This window comes from Nylanderia fulva, unplaced genomic scaffold, assembly GCF_048542155.1.
Source record: "Nylanderia fulva isolate GAGA-0341 unplaced genomic scaffold, ASM4854215v1 Scaffold291, whole genome shotgun sequence".
Classification (NCBI taxonomy): Eukaryota; Metazoa; Arthropoda; class Insecta; order Hymenoptera; family Formicidae; genus Nylanderia; species Nylanderia fulva.
The window spans coordinates 80,820-100,695 of NW_028190360.1; the positions used below are offsets into that span (position 1 = coordinate 80,820).

The 19,876-nt window shown below is 29.5% G+C and overlaps 1 protein-coding gene and 1 long non-coding RNA gene across 4 annotated transcripts; both read right to left on the minus strand.

The window, feature by feature from the left end:
- Positions 1–4,506: 4,506 nt before the first annotated feature.
- On the minus strand, positions 4,507–5,318 carry LOC114934470 (uncharacterized). Its single transcript, XR_003820297.2, has 3 exons — positions 5,121–5,318; positions 4,671–4,971; positions 4,507–4,537 (listed from the first exon to the last, which is right to left on the minus strand). It is a non-coding gene; the product is annotated as an uncharacterized LOC114934470 (long non-coding RNA).
- Positions 5,319–8,797: 3,479 nt separating this feature from the next.
- On the minus strand, positions 8,798–15,444 carry LOC114946153 (toll-like receptor 8). 3 transcript variants are annotated; one of them, XM_029322587.2, is made up of 5 exons: positions 15,271–15,444; positions 14,830–14,920; positions 14,358–14,578; positions 11,973–12,193; positions 8,798–11,074 (listed from the first exon to the last, which is right to left on the minus strand). In XM_029322587.2, exons 4-5 carry the CDS (start codon positions 12,189–12,191, stop codon positions 10,268–10,270), a joined length of 1,026 nt encoding a protein of 341 aa, XP_029178420.2. In that variant the 5' UTR covers positions 12,192–12,193; positions 14,358–14,578; positions 14,830–14,920; positions 15,271–15,444; the 3' UTR covers positions 8,798–10,267. The 3 variants fall into 3 exon arrangements, with proteins under 3 accessions (XP_029178420.2, XP_085340252.1, XP_085340253.1); XM_085484126.1 differs by lacking the exon at positions 14,830–14,920; XM_085484127.1 differs by lacking the exons at positions 14,358–14,578; positions 14,830–14,920; positions 15,271–15,444 and adding an exon at positions 12,808–12,941.
- Positions 15,445–19,876: the final 4,432 nt, after the last annotated feature.

A 19,876-nucleotide genomic window follows, 5' to 3' on the forward strand; every position in this document is an offset into this window, starting at 1 on the left:
CCGGTATATTTATGGGAGTAAAATTTTGCATACGAGATGCATACGTATAATTATATATACAAGTATAAACAAATTGTCATTGAAATAAATAAAAAAGCCCATCATAAATCTGCAATAATGTCTTGCGATGCACTTAATCTTCTCTTGATCGAACGGAAATTAGATTAGCCACTGATTGCTGCTTAAAGGCGCGCCAATAATAAAGGCGCTCTGAAAGCACGCATTACTTTGGATGCCGTCCGACACATTAATTTCTCTCAATTAGCTTTTGAGTAGCACGACACGGCAATGGCGTGAATGTACATGCGAAATAAAAACCTCGACATTAAAATGTCGATCAGCACTCGGCATAAGCGGTTCTGATATTTATTATGCATATATATATATATATATATATATATATATATATATAACGCCTCGTAATTAAATTTAGTTTACAATGTCGAGGCGTTAACTCATTTCTGCGAATTCTCAAAAAAAAAAAATTATTACCGTAGCTGAATTTTACGATAATTATATAATATTTGCTATCGTATATAACTATAATATTTTTAAGGCATAATTTTAATAGAAAATTTCCTATTAAATTATAATTAAAAATATGAATTACCTAGCTAAAATTTTGACAGATGCATCTGTCAAAATTAAATGGTAATTAAATTTCAATTGTAATGTAAGAGCACATCTAAATTTTGACTATTTAAATTTTTTTAACTATTTTTTTCGGTACATTTTTAATATTTAAAGTTGCTTCAGATGGAAATAAAATTAAAAAGCGATAGCAAGTCCCCGGCAAAGTTTTGTTTCCTTCGATCACAAAACGCGGTGAACTCTGTTTTTCTTTTTTCCGTCTTGAAAGACCCCGACGATAATAAATTGCATGCTATCAGGAACGTACACGTGGTGCACCGGAAATTCTTTTTATATATGTATATATATATATAAGATTATATATTATATATTTTATATATTATTTTATAATGTAATATATGTATTATATATTATTTTACTTGCTAAATATATGGAGAATATTTTTTGTGAACCTCAAATCATTCAATTTATACTTTTCTATTTTAAAAATCCGTTTTTATAAGAAGATAGGACAAAGGGACGAATTGAGAATGGGCTTAAACAAACAAGTTGAAGGAAGATAATTAGTCGGCGAGATAATTTACGAAAAAAAAAATTTTTTTCGCGCATCTCCGATATTTCCGTAATCTAATTAAGTATCATTTGAAACAAGAAGAGGAAGAGAGAGATATGAAATCATAATAGCTTCAACTTCTGGCGCAATTACACTTATGTGAGTTTTGAGCGCTTTAAGAGACGAAATTGTATTTTTTTAGCTGCGTATTTCGACATTTAGGAGATAAACCACCTCTTTAAAAAAATCAGTTTTTTTTTATTTCTAAGCTAATACCAACGGTAAAAGATATAAAAAGTGTTTCAAATAAAAGTTATATGGTTTGAAATGCTTATGGTTTTTATTCGTTACAAACATGATGATTGTGAAAGAAATGTTTTATACAAAGAGATTTTTCTTGTTGATTTTCCTTGATTGGCTCTACTTTTTTTACTTGAAACATATTTTCTTATTTTTAATTTACATAAATGTAAATTATTTATTGTTACACAATTGTTACACAATTGTTCTACAATATTTAAATATATAAAAGATAAAGATTTTAATGTCTAAATTTTAATTAATTTTTATATTTAAATTTTTATATTTATAAATATATAAATTGTTATAAATTTAATTATCAAATATATATATACATATATATTTATTTATATAATTATAAATTATCAAATATAATATACATACATAGATTGTAATATATAAATGTTTTATCGATAATTCATTCTTCTTGTCAGATTACGAAGGAAAGACGATTATCGAGTGTCTGTCAGATACGAATAGAACGCATATAATGTCATTTCTAGTTTATTTCTGATAAATGCGTTTTTGGAATACAACTTGGAAATTTTATTTCAAAAGTCTGATCAAGTCATGTTTTAAAACGACACAATATCTGCAAAAATATTATAAATGCGTAAAGGCTAAATATAAATTAATTTAAAAATTTTTTAAATCACATTTATTTTAAAATTCTTTAAATGACAGAATATTATTTCAAATGCTTCAAAAAGCAATTTTTTTGCGTAATGTCTTCTAAATATATTTTTCGCCAAGTTTTTGCAAAGTTCCTTTTTGTACGATGTGTCCATCAATTAAAAGAAACAAAAAGTTTATGTATAGAAAAACTTACCTTTAAGCATATCCTCTGAAATTGCTTGCACGTGGAACTAAAATTCTCAACGTCCAGCTAATAGTTACGTTTTTCAAAATTATTAAAATAATCTCGGTAAGCAAATCCTTTATCGTAACTATTATTTATGTGACAAAAATATATATAATAAACACAAATACAATATAAAAACAACTTGCAGTTTGAGTTTTTCTTAATGACTCGATTGATTTTCTATGCACTAACGCACGAGGCTTAGTGTGTCGTGGACAGCCATAGACTGGGAATGACCAAATGCCTCATAAAGTGGTAGGGACAAAGGAAAAAGATAAAATAAATATTTCTTTTATCTTTTATTCGTGTTTCCACAATAATACTACTTCGGCCGTACCCTGGAAATTTTTGGTCTAGCTTTTTTATTAGTGGGAAAAATTCATTTTCTTTTGTGTAATTTTCAGGTCTCGTTCTATTGTTTGCATTATACTATAGACTATGAATTATCTGCGTCATAAAATAATAGCAATTTTTGCTTGCACCTAAGTTATTTCTATTACAACTTCATGAATTCTTTTTTCTTAATATTATTTTAGAATTGTTTCTATTCCTGCAACGAAATTTAGTTATCTCTAAAATTTCTCAAAATTATCTTTCTATATGTTTTTGATAATGTTCATAACCATAATAATTGCATATTAAAAATCATATTTGTTCTGTTCATAAAATTTAAAATGTACAATATATTAAGTATGACCAGTTTCTCACAACGAAACATTTAATCGATATCATGAAATATAAGCAGCAATTATTTTCGAGACTTTAAAGTAATGTTTTAATTTTTGTAAGTGAATACATAAGTTTGCGTGTGTAAATATTTAAAAATAATTTTATTATTATTAATGCATATTTTTTTAGAAATCTTATTTTAATGGTTTATTTTGTTTTGTTGAGAGATATCTATTTTCATCGATAAGAGAAAAAAACGTATCAAGTTGTGACTAATGTACATCTAATAGAGGTTCATCGAATGTCCGATAAGTGGTAGGGACAAAAGAAAAAAATAAAATAAATATTTTTTTATCTTTTACTCGTGTTTCCACAACGATACTTCTTCGGCGGTACCCTGGGATTTTTTGGTCTAGCTTTTTTATTAGTGAAAAAAAATTCATTTTCTTTGTATAATTTTCAGAGCTCGTTTTATTGTTTGCATTATACCATAGACTATGAATTATTTCCTTAGATAGCCACAGTAATTATTATGACATCATTTTGACATCAAAATGTTTGTCACATTTTGATGTCAAAATGATGTCATAATAATTACTGTGGCTATCTGGGTAGCTATTTTGATGTCAAAATGATGTCATAATAATTACTGTGGCTATCTGGGTACGTCCTAAAATAATAGCAATTTTTGCCTACATTTAAGTTATTTCTATTACAACTTCATTAATCCTTTTTCCTTAATATTAAATTAGAATTGTTTCTATTTCTGCAAAAAAATCTAGTTATGACTAAAATTTCTCAAAATTATCTTTATTTTGCTATGTGTTTTTTATAATATTCATAGCCATAATAAGTGTATACTAAAAATCATTTTTTTCTGTTTATAAAAAATTGAAATGTACAATATATTAAATATGACAGTTAGTCACAGCAAAACTTCCAATCAATATCATGAAATAAAGGCAGCAATTATTGTTGAAACTCTAAAGAAATGTTTTATTTATTGTGTGTGAATACATAAATGTGTGTGTCCGGGTGTGTCTTTGTGTGTGTGTGTGTGTGTATGTGTAAATATTTCGAAATTATTTTAATGTTATTAATCATACTTTTTTGGACATCCAAAACATTTTAACACATCATTTTATCACATTTCCTTGTCAGAATATAAGCTTCTCTAAATATATTAGTTGCGGAATTTTATAAAGATACTGCTTCTTTTGCAAGATACTCTAGATGATTTTACAATCATTATCTTCTGAGAGATGGGTATCAAATAGACCAATACTTTTTAATTTTAATCTGAATTTTAATCTAGGCCGTCGTAAAAATAGCAGACACAAAACACACACATACACACTTTTGTATCATCCAAAATATTATAATATTTACGATCACTCAATATTTCGCGAACGACTTTGCAGCATAATCTAGATAATGTTTTTCTAGCATTTTGTTTGACACATAATGAGTACCTTTAAATTTACAGAAAAATTTTTCAATATCTGGATTATCACTTTTCAATATATGGTATATCCATTCTTTGTATGCCGATGTTATAACACCTAAAATAAAAATGTATAGATAAAAAATTAAGTATCAAATTTATTATACGATGAAACATAAATAATATAAATGAAAATATTACAGAATATAGAAATATAATGTATAATAAAGCACTTAAAATAATAATCGTACATTGTGGAACATAAAACACCAGGTTATATTCATTTAACAACACGTAGTATGGTTGCAATTCCCAATCTTCGATGTTATATTTTTGTATACATTCTTGTTTAATATCGTTGTGAGTACAATATAATCTCTTATATGGAAAGCATGGAATGTGGCCTTTGTTGTGCCACCCAATAATGACACCAGAAGGATATATATATGTATTATCACGCATTTTATACTTATGTGTAACTATCATTCCAATCGCATATTTTAGATTAGGTGATCTTTTTTTCCGAAACGTATCAGGTGCAATACATATTTCCTGAAAAATTAGTATAGTTAACGTTTTCACATAGATTACGTATTTTATATTAATGGAACAATTTGAATTAAAAATAATTATAATTAGTAAAATTTTTTAGTCTTCTTTGAACTAATTTTTTGTTAGCAAAAAACTTATTATTATTTTACTTGAGTTTGCACGGGAACGGCCAAGCACCCAAACCGGCACTGTCTTTCTCGGACTCGATCCTAGGATTTTTTTGCTTAATCATTTATATTAGTGGAACAAATATAATGGCCGGATTCCCTAGAGTGCATATACACGCATTTATTTATAACGTTACGTTTACTATAGAAAATAAGTGCACATGCACTTTACCGAAATTTAGTTAATAGTAGTCACCAATAAATATAGGTGTATAGGAAAGTATAGGGCTGCTCGTTATATATATGTATTTTATTTTTTCCCTTTTTACATTGTATATTTCTTTTATTTATTACACAGAATTTGTATGTTTTTGTTCTGTACACATAGATTGTTTGCGTTAAAAGTATGTTAAAATATTGCGGATTTTGTTAACACAATTATCTATTTTTCACTATTTAAATTGCGCGTAAATCGGTATATAATATATCACATACATTTTTTGTATTGTGCGTCTAAACATGATAAGTCATCATACATTAATTTCAAATTTCTGCTGTGAGAGTTCACTATCAGCAGTCCTGGGTTAAGAGAGGGGCTAAGGGGGCTACAGCCCCCGGCCCCATCTTTATAAGGGGCCCCTTAGCTTTCAAATAAAATTGTATTTCATCGATGAAAGTAAATAATCGAATGCAAATAAATAATTAAAAATTTTAATTTTGCATTCCTCATACAATGAATCATCGTGTACAGACACAATGTTCAGCAAAAAAAGTACACTGGTGTTTTTATCTGAAGATATATACACACACACACATATATAAAGTGCCTAAAATTTGTTTATTTCTCATGACGTTGTGGCCGCCCTGCCGCGTGCGGCAATTGTCACATGAATAAAAGTAAAAGACGTCCGCATCCGTTGGGAAAGTCCATGTTTATCGATCTACCATTTATCGTTTGTGATGATTCCACGAAAATACGCTAGTGGTACTTCGAAACGTAAAGCGAAACAGAAACATGAAGATTTTAAAAATAAACTACCGAAACTGACCAACTTCTTTCCTGCCGAAATAAAAACTGGAGGCACTATTGCTAATGAAGATGACGATAAGATTCAGCAAATCTCGGTGTTAACATCAAATTCGGTACTTTCTACTAATAGTGATGAACTCAGTATTAAGGATGCTGTCATTTGTAATGAACACTCAGATGACAGTTGTGACATGAATAATCAGAACGTAATAAGCAGGAAAGCCAAGCTCGTCATAGGTACGTTTTTGCAGGTTACAATTTGCAAAATTAAAATATAAAATTTTATTTGCTGCTTTTGTAAAAATTACACAAGTTTTCTGTACATTTAGAATCTTCTGATTGTGGTGACAAACAAAATCTTGTCAGTTGTCAATGCAGTCTCTCTTTTCTCCCCGTCCTCTCTCTCTCTCCTATCTCTTGTTCTCTCTCCCTATTCTTTCTCCTTATTTATTTTATACTTTTCAGAACCTGTAAATAAAGATCCCTTTCTGTGGCCCATGGAAATGCATGATGATGTGAGGCAAAAGTATTTGGATAAAGGCTATGAATATTTTCAGAAAAAAGATAACAATTTTCAAGCTTCTGTTAGACAATATAAAGATCAAAACAGATTTTTATCTTCAAAGGTTTTTTCACGAACTTTGGCTAACGGTGAAAAATGCACGCGAAAATGGTTGATATATTCAGAGTCTACTGGGAATGTTTTCTGTTACGTTTGTAAGCTTTTTAGTGAAAATAATACAAACACATTTGTAAACGGCGGATTTAGCAATTAGAAGAAAGCAGAAGAAAAGATTAGTGGACATGAAAATAGTGCAGAACACAAAAAATGCATGCTTACTTGGCTCACATTCGTGCATGAAAAATCACATATTAATAATTATATGGCTACGCAGCTACAAGATGAGATTAAGTATTGGACTGAAGTTTTAAAACGCATTGTCGAAGTAATTCGTTTTCTTTCTGCACGCGGTCTTGCTTTTCGGGGCGAGCATGAAGTGATTGGTTCTCCAAATAATGGAAATTACTTGGGTGTTTTGGAACTGATTTCTAAATTTGATCCATTCTTAAAAAAACACTTTGACTTGCATGCAAATCAAGGTCGCGGGCACGTTTCCTATTTGTCAAAAGATATTTGTGAAGAATTTATTCACATGATGGCTAACAAAGTTAAGAACGAAATTCTTAGCCAAATTAAGAGAGCAAAATATTTCAGCCTTATTGTAGATTCGACACCAGATGTATCTCACGTTGATCAGTTATCTATTGTACTCCGGTACTGTTTGGATGGTTGTGTGTATGAACGCTTCTTTTGCTTTTTACCTATTAATAGCCATACTGGAGCATCATTGAATGAAACAATATTACAAGTTCTTTGCAATAATGAAATTGACATTGTTTACTGTCGAGCGCAAACTTATGATAATGCCAGTAACATGTCTGGAAAATACTCGGAATTACAAGCACGAATTAAAGAAGTTAATCATCTTGCGTATTACGTTCCTTGTGTAGGACACTCACTAAATTTAGTTGGCGAATGCAGCGTAGATGAATGTATCGATTCTGTAAATTTTTTCCGGTTCGTACAACGACTTTATGCTTTCTTTTCCATTTCTACGCATCGTTGGAGCATATTGCTAAAACACGCGAGCACTACATTAAAAAGTTTATCTTCTACAAGATGGTCATGCCGCGATGATGCCATTACTGCATTAGCTCAGAATTATTTAGAATTATATAATTCATTGTATGAGATTGAGCAAAGTGAAGAAGAAAAGACCGAAACTCGTCACGAAGCAATGTCCTTAAAAAACAAATTAACAAAACTAGAAACTGCATTTATGACAGTTTTTTGGCATCGAGTTCTTCAACGATTCAATATAACTAGCAAATTTGTGCAAAAAATCGAACTCGACTTGATTACGGCTAATGATATGCTACACTCGCTAGTTAAATTTATTAGTGACGTAAGAAATGATTTTGTAGCAATGGAAAACGATTCTAAAAATTTAGGCTCTTTTGTACAACAAAAATATTCTGATACACAGAAACGAAAAATTAAAAAAAAATGTGCAGATAATGTAACGGAGATTCAAAATTTAAATGGTTGCGAAAAATTCCGTATTGAATCATTTAATGTAATCGTTGACAAACTTCGAGTTGAATTAGAAAAGCAAAGTTCGGCGTATAATCACATAACAAAGTTATTTGGCTTTCTAACTAAATTGACGACCATCGAAATCGATGAAATGCGAGAGTGCGCTAATCGTCTTGTTAGCATTTATTCTCATGATTTAGAAAGTAGTTTAGGTTGCGAACTGGAACAATTTATTCCGTTTATAAAAACTAGCTTCAAAAATGTTACATTCTTTCCATTGGATATTTTAAAATGGATGTGCGATCGAAAACTTGAAGAAGTCTTTCCAAATATATACGTAGCATTTAGACTATTTATGACAATACCGATCGCAAATTGCGAGGCCGAGCGATCGTTTTCTAAATTAACTATAATAAAAAATAAATATCGATCCACAATGACGGATACTAGATTATCGTCATTAGCATTATTAGCAATAGAGAGCGAATTGCTATAAAATCTTGAATTTAATGATTTAATCAATGAATTTGCGCGCAATAAATTAAGAAAAAAACTTTTATAAGTACTACTGTAATTTCAATAAAATGTGAATTATTTTCATGTATTTATTTTTCAGCATCCAGAACTTACTTATATCGTTTAAACAGAAACGACAAAAGTCATACGAACAATCACGTTTAAATAGGAATTGCAAAATATGTATCTATTTTGCATTTAATTCAATGTTATTATTCAATAAATAATTTTTATTAAAAATAGATATTTATCTACGCAAGTAGACAATTCTTATATGAATGAAGAAGGCCCCGTTTTAACATCAGCCCCTGGCCTACAAATACCTTAAACCGGCTCTGACTATCAGCAATATCAATAATATTCATCTAATATAAAAATGTATTCATTATTGTACATATCTGTTAAATGTACATATTATTGATATTGAAGAAAAGTTATTTAATTATTAATATATAATTTAAGTATTAACAAATTAATAATATTTTATTAAATGGCTGTCTTTCTTTTACCAAAGTTTATCGTTCAAAAATAATATAAAAGCGATATAATATTTTGTTTTAAATATTTCTTAACACATATATATAATTATATTTTTCATAAAATAAAAATAAAAGCTAAACAAAATTTATTTAATTGTTATTGTTAATAAAAATTTACAATTAAAAAAAGATATCCTAAATCAGTCCATAATAGATCCAAAATCAATAATTGAGCAAGCTCCAAAGCTGGCTATATTTCGTACATTCTGTAGATGTACCAAATTGTGACAAATGTCCAACTAATGGACGTTCATCGAATGTCCGATAGACCTTATTTGGATTGATTAAGAATATCTCAATGTCTAAGAACGAATATTCTCCGGACATACATTAGACATTTTTGTGCTGTCAAGGTATAAATATATTAATCTCCGCGAAATTGCCTTTTTTATAACTGAATGATAATTTATAACGCTTTTATTGATCATAACGTCTGTATTCAAGAGGCTATATAATAAATGTATCTCCAGAAGTCAGAGATATCGAAAAAAAACTTTTGGACGTTTAATAGTACTTATTATTGGAGATTGCTTAATATTGTAAATGGAAAAAAGAGAAAACAGGCTTTAACGAAAGTAATCAATGAAGAAGACAGCTTCGCGGAGATTAATATATTCATACCCAGATGGCACAAGGATGTCTAATGTATGTCCAGTGTACTCTTTCTAATAAATATTCCAAAAATTGATACAACAATGGATTACATACAAACATTGGTACGTAGATATATATTCGATTAAATGCCTTGTGAATCCTGAGTCGATTAAACTTTTCCAATAAACACAAGCACGATAGTTTTCGCTTTTTATTAGCAATTTATTTCTCAAATAAACGATGTTTTGCTATAACTAAAAAAAAAGAGAAAAAGAGCAAGAACTGTAGTGTTTGTGTTTATAGAAAGAGTTTAATCGACTCAAAATTCACAGAGCATTTAATCGAATATATATTTAGGAGAAATAAATAATGTTTTTGCCGTCAATAAGCTGTTTCACTAATTACAGTCAAGTTACTGTCGGTACAGCTCGACGTAATCGTTCGCTATTAGTTCCTCTATCTGCTCCCTACGGTACCGCTTGTACACGTAAAACAACGCCATAAACACCACGAAGAGGAGCACTATAATGCAAAAGGCGACGCTTATCCAGACCGCTCCAACTTCCTCGGTCTCTATCTTCTGCGGTATCATGGCCGAGCACTGGTCGAACAGCTCGCACGTCCGATTGCTGAATCTTACGTTGGCGCAGGTCTCGTTCAAAGCTGCCGGTGACTCGGTACATTTGTAGAGATCGTCTGTCTTTATCTTGATCTGCCGCAGCTTCACCCATGCGCTGAACATCTGACAATCGCAGCTGCTCCCGTTGAATCTGATCCTATTACTGGTCAGGTCAAGGTCCTTCAGCGAGCAAAACGGCGCCAGATCCTCGGTGCTGATCGAGGTGATTACGTTGCCGGACAGGTTCAGATTAAGGAGGGTCATCTGGACGCCTATGTTCGGGATCACGGATAGCAAGTTCCTATTTAGCTCCAGCACTCTGAGATGCGATGTGACCTTTACCTTGAACATGGAATCGTGGAGCAGGTTACGGTCGAGGTAGAACGAGTGAAGATACGGCAATTGGAAGATACTTTTGGGCAGTGTGTACATTAAGTTCTTCGTGAGATTCAGCACCTCCAAGTAAGGCTGATTGGCGAAGGCTGCCTTGTTAATTTTATAGATGAAATTGTTACCTAGATTGATGTAGGTCAGTTTCTTGTAAGAATGCAGACTTTTATTCGTCAGTACCATCAAATGACTCCCGCTCATATCCAGCATCTAGCAAACAGAGGAGGAAAATCAGATGGGATTAAACGTATACAAGGTGGGCGATTTTAATCGAGTCACGCGAATATTGTTTGAACAATACATTTTAGAATGCTTCGTACATAAGTTTTTTAACTCGGAAGAGAATATAAGATAGTGTCATTAGTTTGACATTGGATAGTCGCTTGAATGTCACATGAAAGTCATTTTGAATTTCTTAAATGAGAGTAGCTAGAGAAATGTGCACTGAAAATAGGGGTTTCCAAAAAGAACTTTTTCTTTAAACGACTATCCAAGGTCAAATATATGACTTAAAATTTTATATAAAAAATTATATTTAATAGAAACTATTATTTAATAATAATATTTAAAGTTTTATTATACTGTTTTCAATTTATAAATTTTAATTTTTCATATTTAAAAAAAAATGAAAAAATTTCGTGGATTTTTAGAACTCATTACGAATCTTTCTATTTTATGCATTGTAAATAAAATTAAAAAAATAATCACTGTATATGCAGTAAATATTCCTTTATAATAAATAAAAGATACATGACTATTGTTTTTATTACAATTTTAAGTAATATATATTTTTAAACAACAATCTCATTTCTATGTCCGCCTTCAAATCAAACCAAATTTCGTGCAATTTTAAAAGTGAGTAAATTTTATTATATTATTTTTAATTCTTAAAACTAAATTTCATAATTATTGTCAAAAAATAACACGGAGTCTCACGAATTTTTAAAACACGTTATGGGTTCCTCCATTTTATGCAATTTGTATTAGAGAAGATTAAAAAAAGATCCTCTCGAAATATGCAGGAAATATTCTTTTATAATGACAAAAACATACATGACAATTATTTTATTGCAATTTTAAGCAGAAAATATTTAAACGACAATCTCACCTGTATGTCCGCCTTTAAATCCATAGGGATTTTTTTAAATTTCCGATTGGAGCATTGAGCTTTCAGTACTGAATTAGCTCTGCTGTAGTTGCACATTGTCGGCGGCGATTTCTGGTCGACAATTTTCGTGGCTTTCGGTGAACCCAGCACCAGAACATCCGGTACCGTAACCATGATGAAGCACAGTAAGAAGAATCCGTTAATGAGAAAAATGCTCATATCTGCAACAGAATCAGCGGAAACATACGCTTATAAACTTTGCCGCAACCGGATAATTAATCCCTCGCGAAAATGCAATATTTGATATTCCCTTTTTACACCGCCTTCTTATCATTTATAATATTTTAGTATTACACAATATATCCCCATCTCTTTCTATTACTTTTTAAATTATATATTTGTTATATAATATGTTATATATTATTTTATATTTCATATATATTTTATTATTATATATTATCAAGAACAGCGAAAGTAGACGACCAGACTGACTACGATTCAAGAGTTATTGTTGACACATTCAACCGACTATTCTGGTCAAGTGTCTGCACTTAATACATATAAATTAAATACAAAAAATATGACAATTAGTACTAAAAATTGATAGTAAAAAATATAGTATAAAGATATTACACATATAACGCGATCTAATTGATATGAATTTCCGTAACAATATAAAAAATTATCGAACATTATAAGTGTATACCGGCATGCAAGATACAAAATAAACAAAAAGAAACGAAAAAGGAACGGAAATGATCGTGCGCATATGATATATAAACAGTAGACACTATAGTAGTTATAAAAGCGAAATGATAAAAATGTGTCACAATACCTAGAGAAAATTATTCAACTTATATACACCACAGAACTTTACTTTATTACACAGGTACGGTCAAATGAAATCGTGTGGTATGAGTCGAGAGACGATGTGTGTCGATCGACAGTTCAATACGTACTAAGTTTCCGTGTTGGTATCAAAACAATAACAGTGAACAAGAGAGGTATAGCTGTTTCGAGGAAACTGAATGTGATATTAAGAATCAAATCGTATATTGAATTTTTAAATTGTCTGTGCCCTTCTGTAAATTCATGGAGTTTTTATGCATTATTATAAAAACCGTTTCCGCAATATCTCTTTTTATGTAATGCGTTTCTGTAGAATGGAGAAAGATTGCCAGTCAAAATCATAATGGAAAGTTATATATTATACATACAAAAATCAATACGCAAAACATTTACTCTTTATTGAATTTTCGAACGTTTCGACCATTTTTCATGGTCATTTTAAATGTAGGTACATTAAAAAGCGAGTTACATTCTTGTCTATATAATATAAATTTATGGTTGCAAACGCCAGTTGTATGAAAAAACTAAGTATTACCACTAACAATCGTAAGACACGGAGTAAACAATTTTAAAAAACTGTTGCAAAACAAATCGCTATTACATCGATAAAAAGCACGCGACGACATTGAGTGATCGGCTCGGAAATCAGAGATTAAACGTATATAGGGTGGGCGATTTTAATCGATCCACGCGAATATCATTTGAGCGATGCATTTTGAAAAACTTCATATAAAATTTTTTTTATTTCGAGAGAAATATAAGATGGTGTCATTGGTTTGATTTTGCATAGTCACTTAAAGATCACATAAAGGTTATCTTCCATTTCTTAAATGGAAGTAGTTACAAATATATGCATTGAAAAATAGGAGTTTTCATTTAAGAAATTGAAGATAACCTTTATAGGACCATCGAAGATCAAATATATGATATAAAATTTTATATGGAAAATTAAATTTAACATAAACTTTTATTGAATAATAATATTTAAAGATTTATGATATTGTTTTTAATTTGTAATTCTTAATTTCCCATATTTAAAGAAAAGTGAAAAATAGTTTCGTGGATTTTTAGAACTCGTTAATACGAATTTCTCTATTTCATACGCGAGTTGCAAATAAGATACAAAAAGTCATTATATATGCAGTAAATATTCTTTTATAATGGAAAAAAACATATGACTATTTTTTAATATCAATTTTAAATAAGATATATTTTTATACAACAGTCTCATCTTTATGTCCGCCATCAAATCTAATTGGATTTCGTGCAATTTTAGATATAAGTAAATTTTATTATATTATATTTAATTCATAAATCTTAATTTCATAACTATTGTCAAAAGAATGAAACGGAGTCTAACGGATTTTTAAAACACGTTATGAATTCCTTTATTTTATGCAAAGTGGAGATAAGATAAAGAAAAGATTATAGCGATATATGCAAAAAATATTCTTTTATAATAGCAAAAGCATACCTGACAATTTTCTATTGCGATTTTATGTAAAATATATTTTTATTCATATTTGAAAATCTTACCTGTATGTTCGCCTTCAAATCTAACGGAATCTCGTTCGATTTTAATTTGGAGCACCGCGCTTTCAATATTGAATTAGTTCTACTGTAAGTGCACATAGTCGGTGGCGGATTCTGGTCCATTATTTTCGCGGCTTCCGGTGAACCCAGCACCAGAACATCCGGTACTGTGACCACGACGAAGCACAGTAAGAAGAATCCATTCATGAGAAAAATGCTCATATCTGGAAAAAAATCAGTAGAAATGTATGCTTATAAACTTTGTTCGAACTTTGCCGAAACCGGATAATTAATCGGTCGCAAAAGTGCAATATTTGCGATTTCCCTTTTACACCGCAACATTATCATTTATAGTATATTAATATCACGGAATATTTCTCCATCTCTCTCTATCACTTTTTAAATTATATATTTGTTATATAATATATGTGCTATATTATTTTTTATTTTATATATATTTTATTATTATACATACATTATCAAGGACACCGAGAGTAGGCGACCAGACTGGTTACAATTCACATGTTTATTGTTGACCCATTCGACCGACAATTTTGGTCAAGTGTCTACAATTAATATATCTAAATTAAATACACAAAATATGACACTTACTAATAAAAATTGATAGTAAAAAACAAAGTTTTAATACATGACTACGATATTACACATATATGTCGATAAACCTAGACGTGTGTGGTATAAACATTACAATCAATCTAATTAAAAATGATATGAATTTCCGTGACAATATAATAAAGTATCAAGCATTGAAACTGTATACCGGTATGCAAGATACAAATTAAACGAAAAGGAAGAAAAAGAGAGCGAACATGGTTGTGCGCGTATGACAAAAATAAATAAAGAGTAGGACCTACAGTAGTTATAAAAGCGAAATGATAAAAATGTGTCACATTACCTAGAGAAAATTAGTCAACTTAAACACACCACAGAACTTTACTTTATTACACATGTACGTTGAAATTAAGTCGTGTGGTGAGTCGAGAGACGATGTGTGTCGATCGAGAATTCAATACGTACTAAATTCTCTGTGTTGGTATCAAAACAGTAGCAGTGATTTAGAGAGATATATTATTTCAGGGGAAGCGTGTATGATATTAAGAATCGAATCGTATATTAAATTTAAATTGTCTGTGCTTTTTTTAAATTTATAGAAACTTTATACATTTTTATGAAGATCGTTTCTACAATATCTCTTCTCTTGTAATGCTTTTCTGTAGAATGGAGGAAGGTTACTAGCTTAATCATGCTTGAAAATTATATATTATACATACAGAAATCAATGCGCAAAACAAATTTACTCTTTATTCAATTTTCGAACGTTTCGACCATTTTTTATGGTCATATTCACCGTACAATAAAAAGCTAGTTACATTCTTGTGTATATGATATAAATTCATGATTGCAAATGCCAGTTGTAAATAAAATGAAGTATTACCCCTAGCAATCGTAAGACACGAAGTCAATAATTCTAAAAAATTGTCGCAAAACAAATGGCTATTACATCAACAAAAAGCGCGCGACGACATTGAGCGATCGGTTTTCATTTGACCGGCATCGAAAAAATTAACGCCGAAATTTCTTCCTACATATATCGCCGCCTAGAGTATAGTATAATAATCTCTAAAAACTCACCTTTAAAAAAAGGTAAAAAAAGGCGACCAGTTAAGGGCACGCCATTAACAAAAATTATTTATTGCAAACCCATGTAGAATCCTATCCTATTGCAAACCCATGTAGAATCCTATGAAAAATTAATCATTGCAAACCCATGTAGAATCCTAGGCAAAATTAACAATTGCAAACCCATGTAGAATCGTACCCATTGCAAACCTATGTGGAATCCTATGAAAAATTAACCATTGCAAACCCATGTAGAATCCTATGAAAAATTAACCATTGCAAACCCATGTAGAATTGTATTAAAAATTATCCATTGCAAACTTATGTAGAATCCTACATTGCAAACCCATGTACAATAAAATTGTATGAAAAATTATCTATTATAAACCCATGTACAATCGTAACAAAAGTAATGAAATAAAAAAAAAATTGCGACAAGTGAAAGTAGAAACTTGTACCAGTGGAAAATTAAAGTTGCAGACATATATATAGTCGTATAATGAATCAGTAAAAATTTAAATTTGCAAATGTAGAATCGTACCATAAAAAAACTTATCTTTTAAAAAAAAAAGATAAACAAGATGCCAAGTCCATTAATATAAAATAAAAAGAAATAAAAAAATTGTAGTTAAAAAAACTGGGCGCGCTGCTAAGTTTCAAAATTACAATGCACCTTAAAGTAACATTAATTAATTTAAACACAAAACATATTTTAACTGCAATGAGTTTAAAAATAACAATTTAGTTTTAATATCATTAGAATATTATTTAGCAGCGCGCCCAGTTTTTTTAACTACAATTTTTTTATTTCTTTTTATTTTATATTAATGGACTTGGCATCTTGTTTATCTTTTTTTTTTAAAAGATAAGTCTTTTTATTGTACAATTCTACATTTGCAAATTTAAATTTTTACTGATTCATTATACGACTATATATATGTCTGCAACTTTAATTTTCCACTGGTACAAGTTTCTACTTTCACTTGTCGCAATTTTTTTTTTATTTCATTACTTTTGTTACGATTGTACATGGGTTTATAATAGATAATTTTTCATACAATTCTATTGTACATGGGTTTGCAATATAGGATTCTACATAAGTTTGCAATGGATAATTTTTAATACAATTCTACATGGGTTTGCAATGGTTAATTTTTCATAGGATTCTACATGGGTTTGCAATGGTTAATTTTTCATAGGATTCCACATAGGTTTGCAATGGGTACGATTCTACATGGGTTTGCAATGGTTAATTTTGCCTAGGATTCTACATGGGTTTGCAATGATTAATTTTTCATAGGATTCTACATGGGTTTGCAATAGGATAGGATTCTACATGGGTTTGCAATAAATAATTTTTGTTAATGGCGTGCCCTTAACTGGTCGCCTTTTTTTACCTTTTTTTAAAGGTGAGTTTTTAGAGATTATATCATTCATTTTTGTATATGATATAATAACATTACCGCAATGCCATGACTCTGTGTATGTTTTACTGTTTAGACGTTTTGATGCTTTAATCAAAGATACTTGATTCTATATATATATTTATACATAATTTAAGAAATATTTTCAATATCTTAAATCATTTCTTTCCTTATTTGCAAACATGTTTCAAATAATATCATAGCTTTAAAAGATATGTATTAGAACACGTATTATCATATTAGCACAAATGCGTAATATCATATACGATAAATATAAAATATATTTTATTACTGCATATATTACTTTAATGCAGTTTACTTTATAAAGTATCTCGTTCGAGTACTCGTTACTTGGGATCATATTATTGCTTTATATGATAATATAATTGTGTAAATGATATTTTATTGTACCGTATGATCATATAATTTTAATTGATCAAGTAAAATATAAAAAATATTTTTCTTATTAAATATATATATATATATATATATATATATATATAATTAGACTTAAAAGCTTGATTTGATTTACTAATATTTATCACGAACATCTGTTTAAAAGAGTTATGCCGGAATATAATTCTGTGATATGATCTATATTAATTTGATCAATTTTTTTTAAATAATATAGTAATAAATATTAATAAATATAATAAATATTAATTAATAAATATTAATAGATATTAATAAATTTATAATTTTATAGTATATAAAACTGAAGATATAAAGAAAATGGAATACAAATAAATATTTTTTTCCGTCAAGCTATCACTACATTTTGCACATGTCTAGTGGATTTTAGTAATTATCTTAATTATTTTATATCATATTAATATAATCATTTTTGTTATTATATTGACTTTTAATTTAATCATCCCTTTTATGAATCAAAATTTTGCAATGTAAAAAGACGAACATAACGTTGAATAGTAAATCGTAAAAATATTAAATGTGAACTTGTGTGCATGTATGTGTATTGCTATTTTTCATAAATATTAAAGTGATCACAAATTTTGTTTGTAACAGCTCTTTTCTCAAAACTCGACACATAAGCCTGAATAATACCTTTTTTCAACAATAGAAACTATATTATAGTGAATAAAGGAATACGCAAAAATTTTGTATAATGATATGTATTATGTATTATACATAATTATTCAAAAACGTTTGTTACAACATTTTATACTTTTCCGTCTTAAGAGAATATATATATTTATTAAACAAAGTTGTATATTGTACGTCCTGTTTCCCTTAAAATATCATAGAGATTAATTTAATAATCTTGTCACATTCTGTTGTAATTAAATATTCGTTATTATTAAGTCAATTACAATCGTGGTCATTTTAATATAATTAATTTTCAATTCTCACTCCTTTACAATTGATGCTGATTTTCGTTGGCCTACTGAAATTCTTCATTTCTAAGTGCAGCCAAAAATTTGCCACATATATGCTAGCATGGTTCGGTGATAGCAGAGTGTATACATATTTACTAGTAAAACCTGTAAGTTTTCCCGCGTATTTATATTTTGTAGCAATCAAGCAAATATGATCAAATTTCTCAGCAGACAAATTATATTCCTTCAACAATCGTTGATTATTTGCAATGCATGACGTGACCTGATCACGCTGAAAAAATATTAGTTATAAAACAGATGTAGTTCCTATTAGTTAATTATGTATTGCAGAATCATGCAAACGCAGCAAGACTAAAGAATATAATATAATAAATTGAATAATATAATTGTTCAATAAAAAAAAGATACCACTGAATTAATGTCAGCAGAAGGCTCTTGATGTAATTGGACTTGTCTGATGATATTACTTAGTGAATAAAGTTTATTATACATATCTACTGTCGCGAGTTCTAATCTATTTAATATAGAATTAAAATCGAGAGCATTATCGTTTAGCTTTTGCATTTGCTTTATTTGCTTATATACATCTTGGCAAAAATTTGAGTCGATTAGTAGAATATCCATTTCTTCCATACGCGTGGATTCTATATAATTACAACTAATATGTAACATGACATTGTAGGGAATGTAACCTACATACATGTTACATGCAAAGAGGTTACATGTCATCAAATCTGACATCTGATCTGACACATATACCTAACATCATGGATCATGGAGCGACATACTATCGCCGTCTGTTGTAAAACGTGCGAGATGGACATTTCCAATACATGCATCTATTCATGTGTTGTGTACGTGTGATATATGTGTGCGCATGTGTTGTATACGTGTGAATACGTGTAGCACGATACTACTATGTATGCGTGGTCGATGATGATAATAATAATGATGACGGGGACGTTTCTTAAAAGAAATTTTTCATATTTCGACTTTGCAATTATATATCTCTGCTTACAAATCACGTAGAGCAGAAATAAAGACACTTTTATTATATAATTCAAACTCAATCTATCGATTAAGTCTAGTATAAACTCGA

Bases quoted from the DNA above. Each gene is read 5' to 3' on its own strand.
- LOC114946153 (XM_085484126.1), bottom strand. From the start codon at position 12,191: ATGAGCATTTTTCTCATTAACGGATTCTTCTTACTGTGCTTCATCATG. The intron at 11,075-11,972 runs GTGAGATTGTCG...TCTGTTTGCTAG, and splicing joins ATTTAAAGGCGGACATACAG to ATGCTGGATATGAGCGGGAG.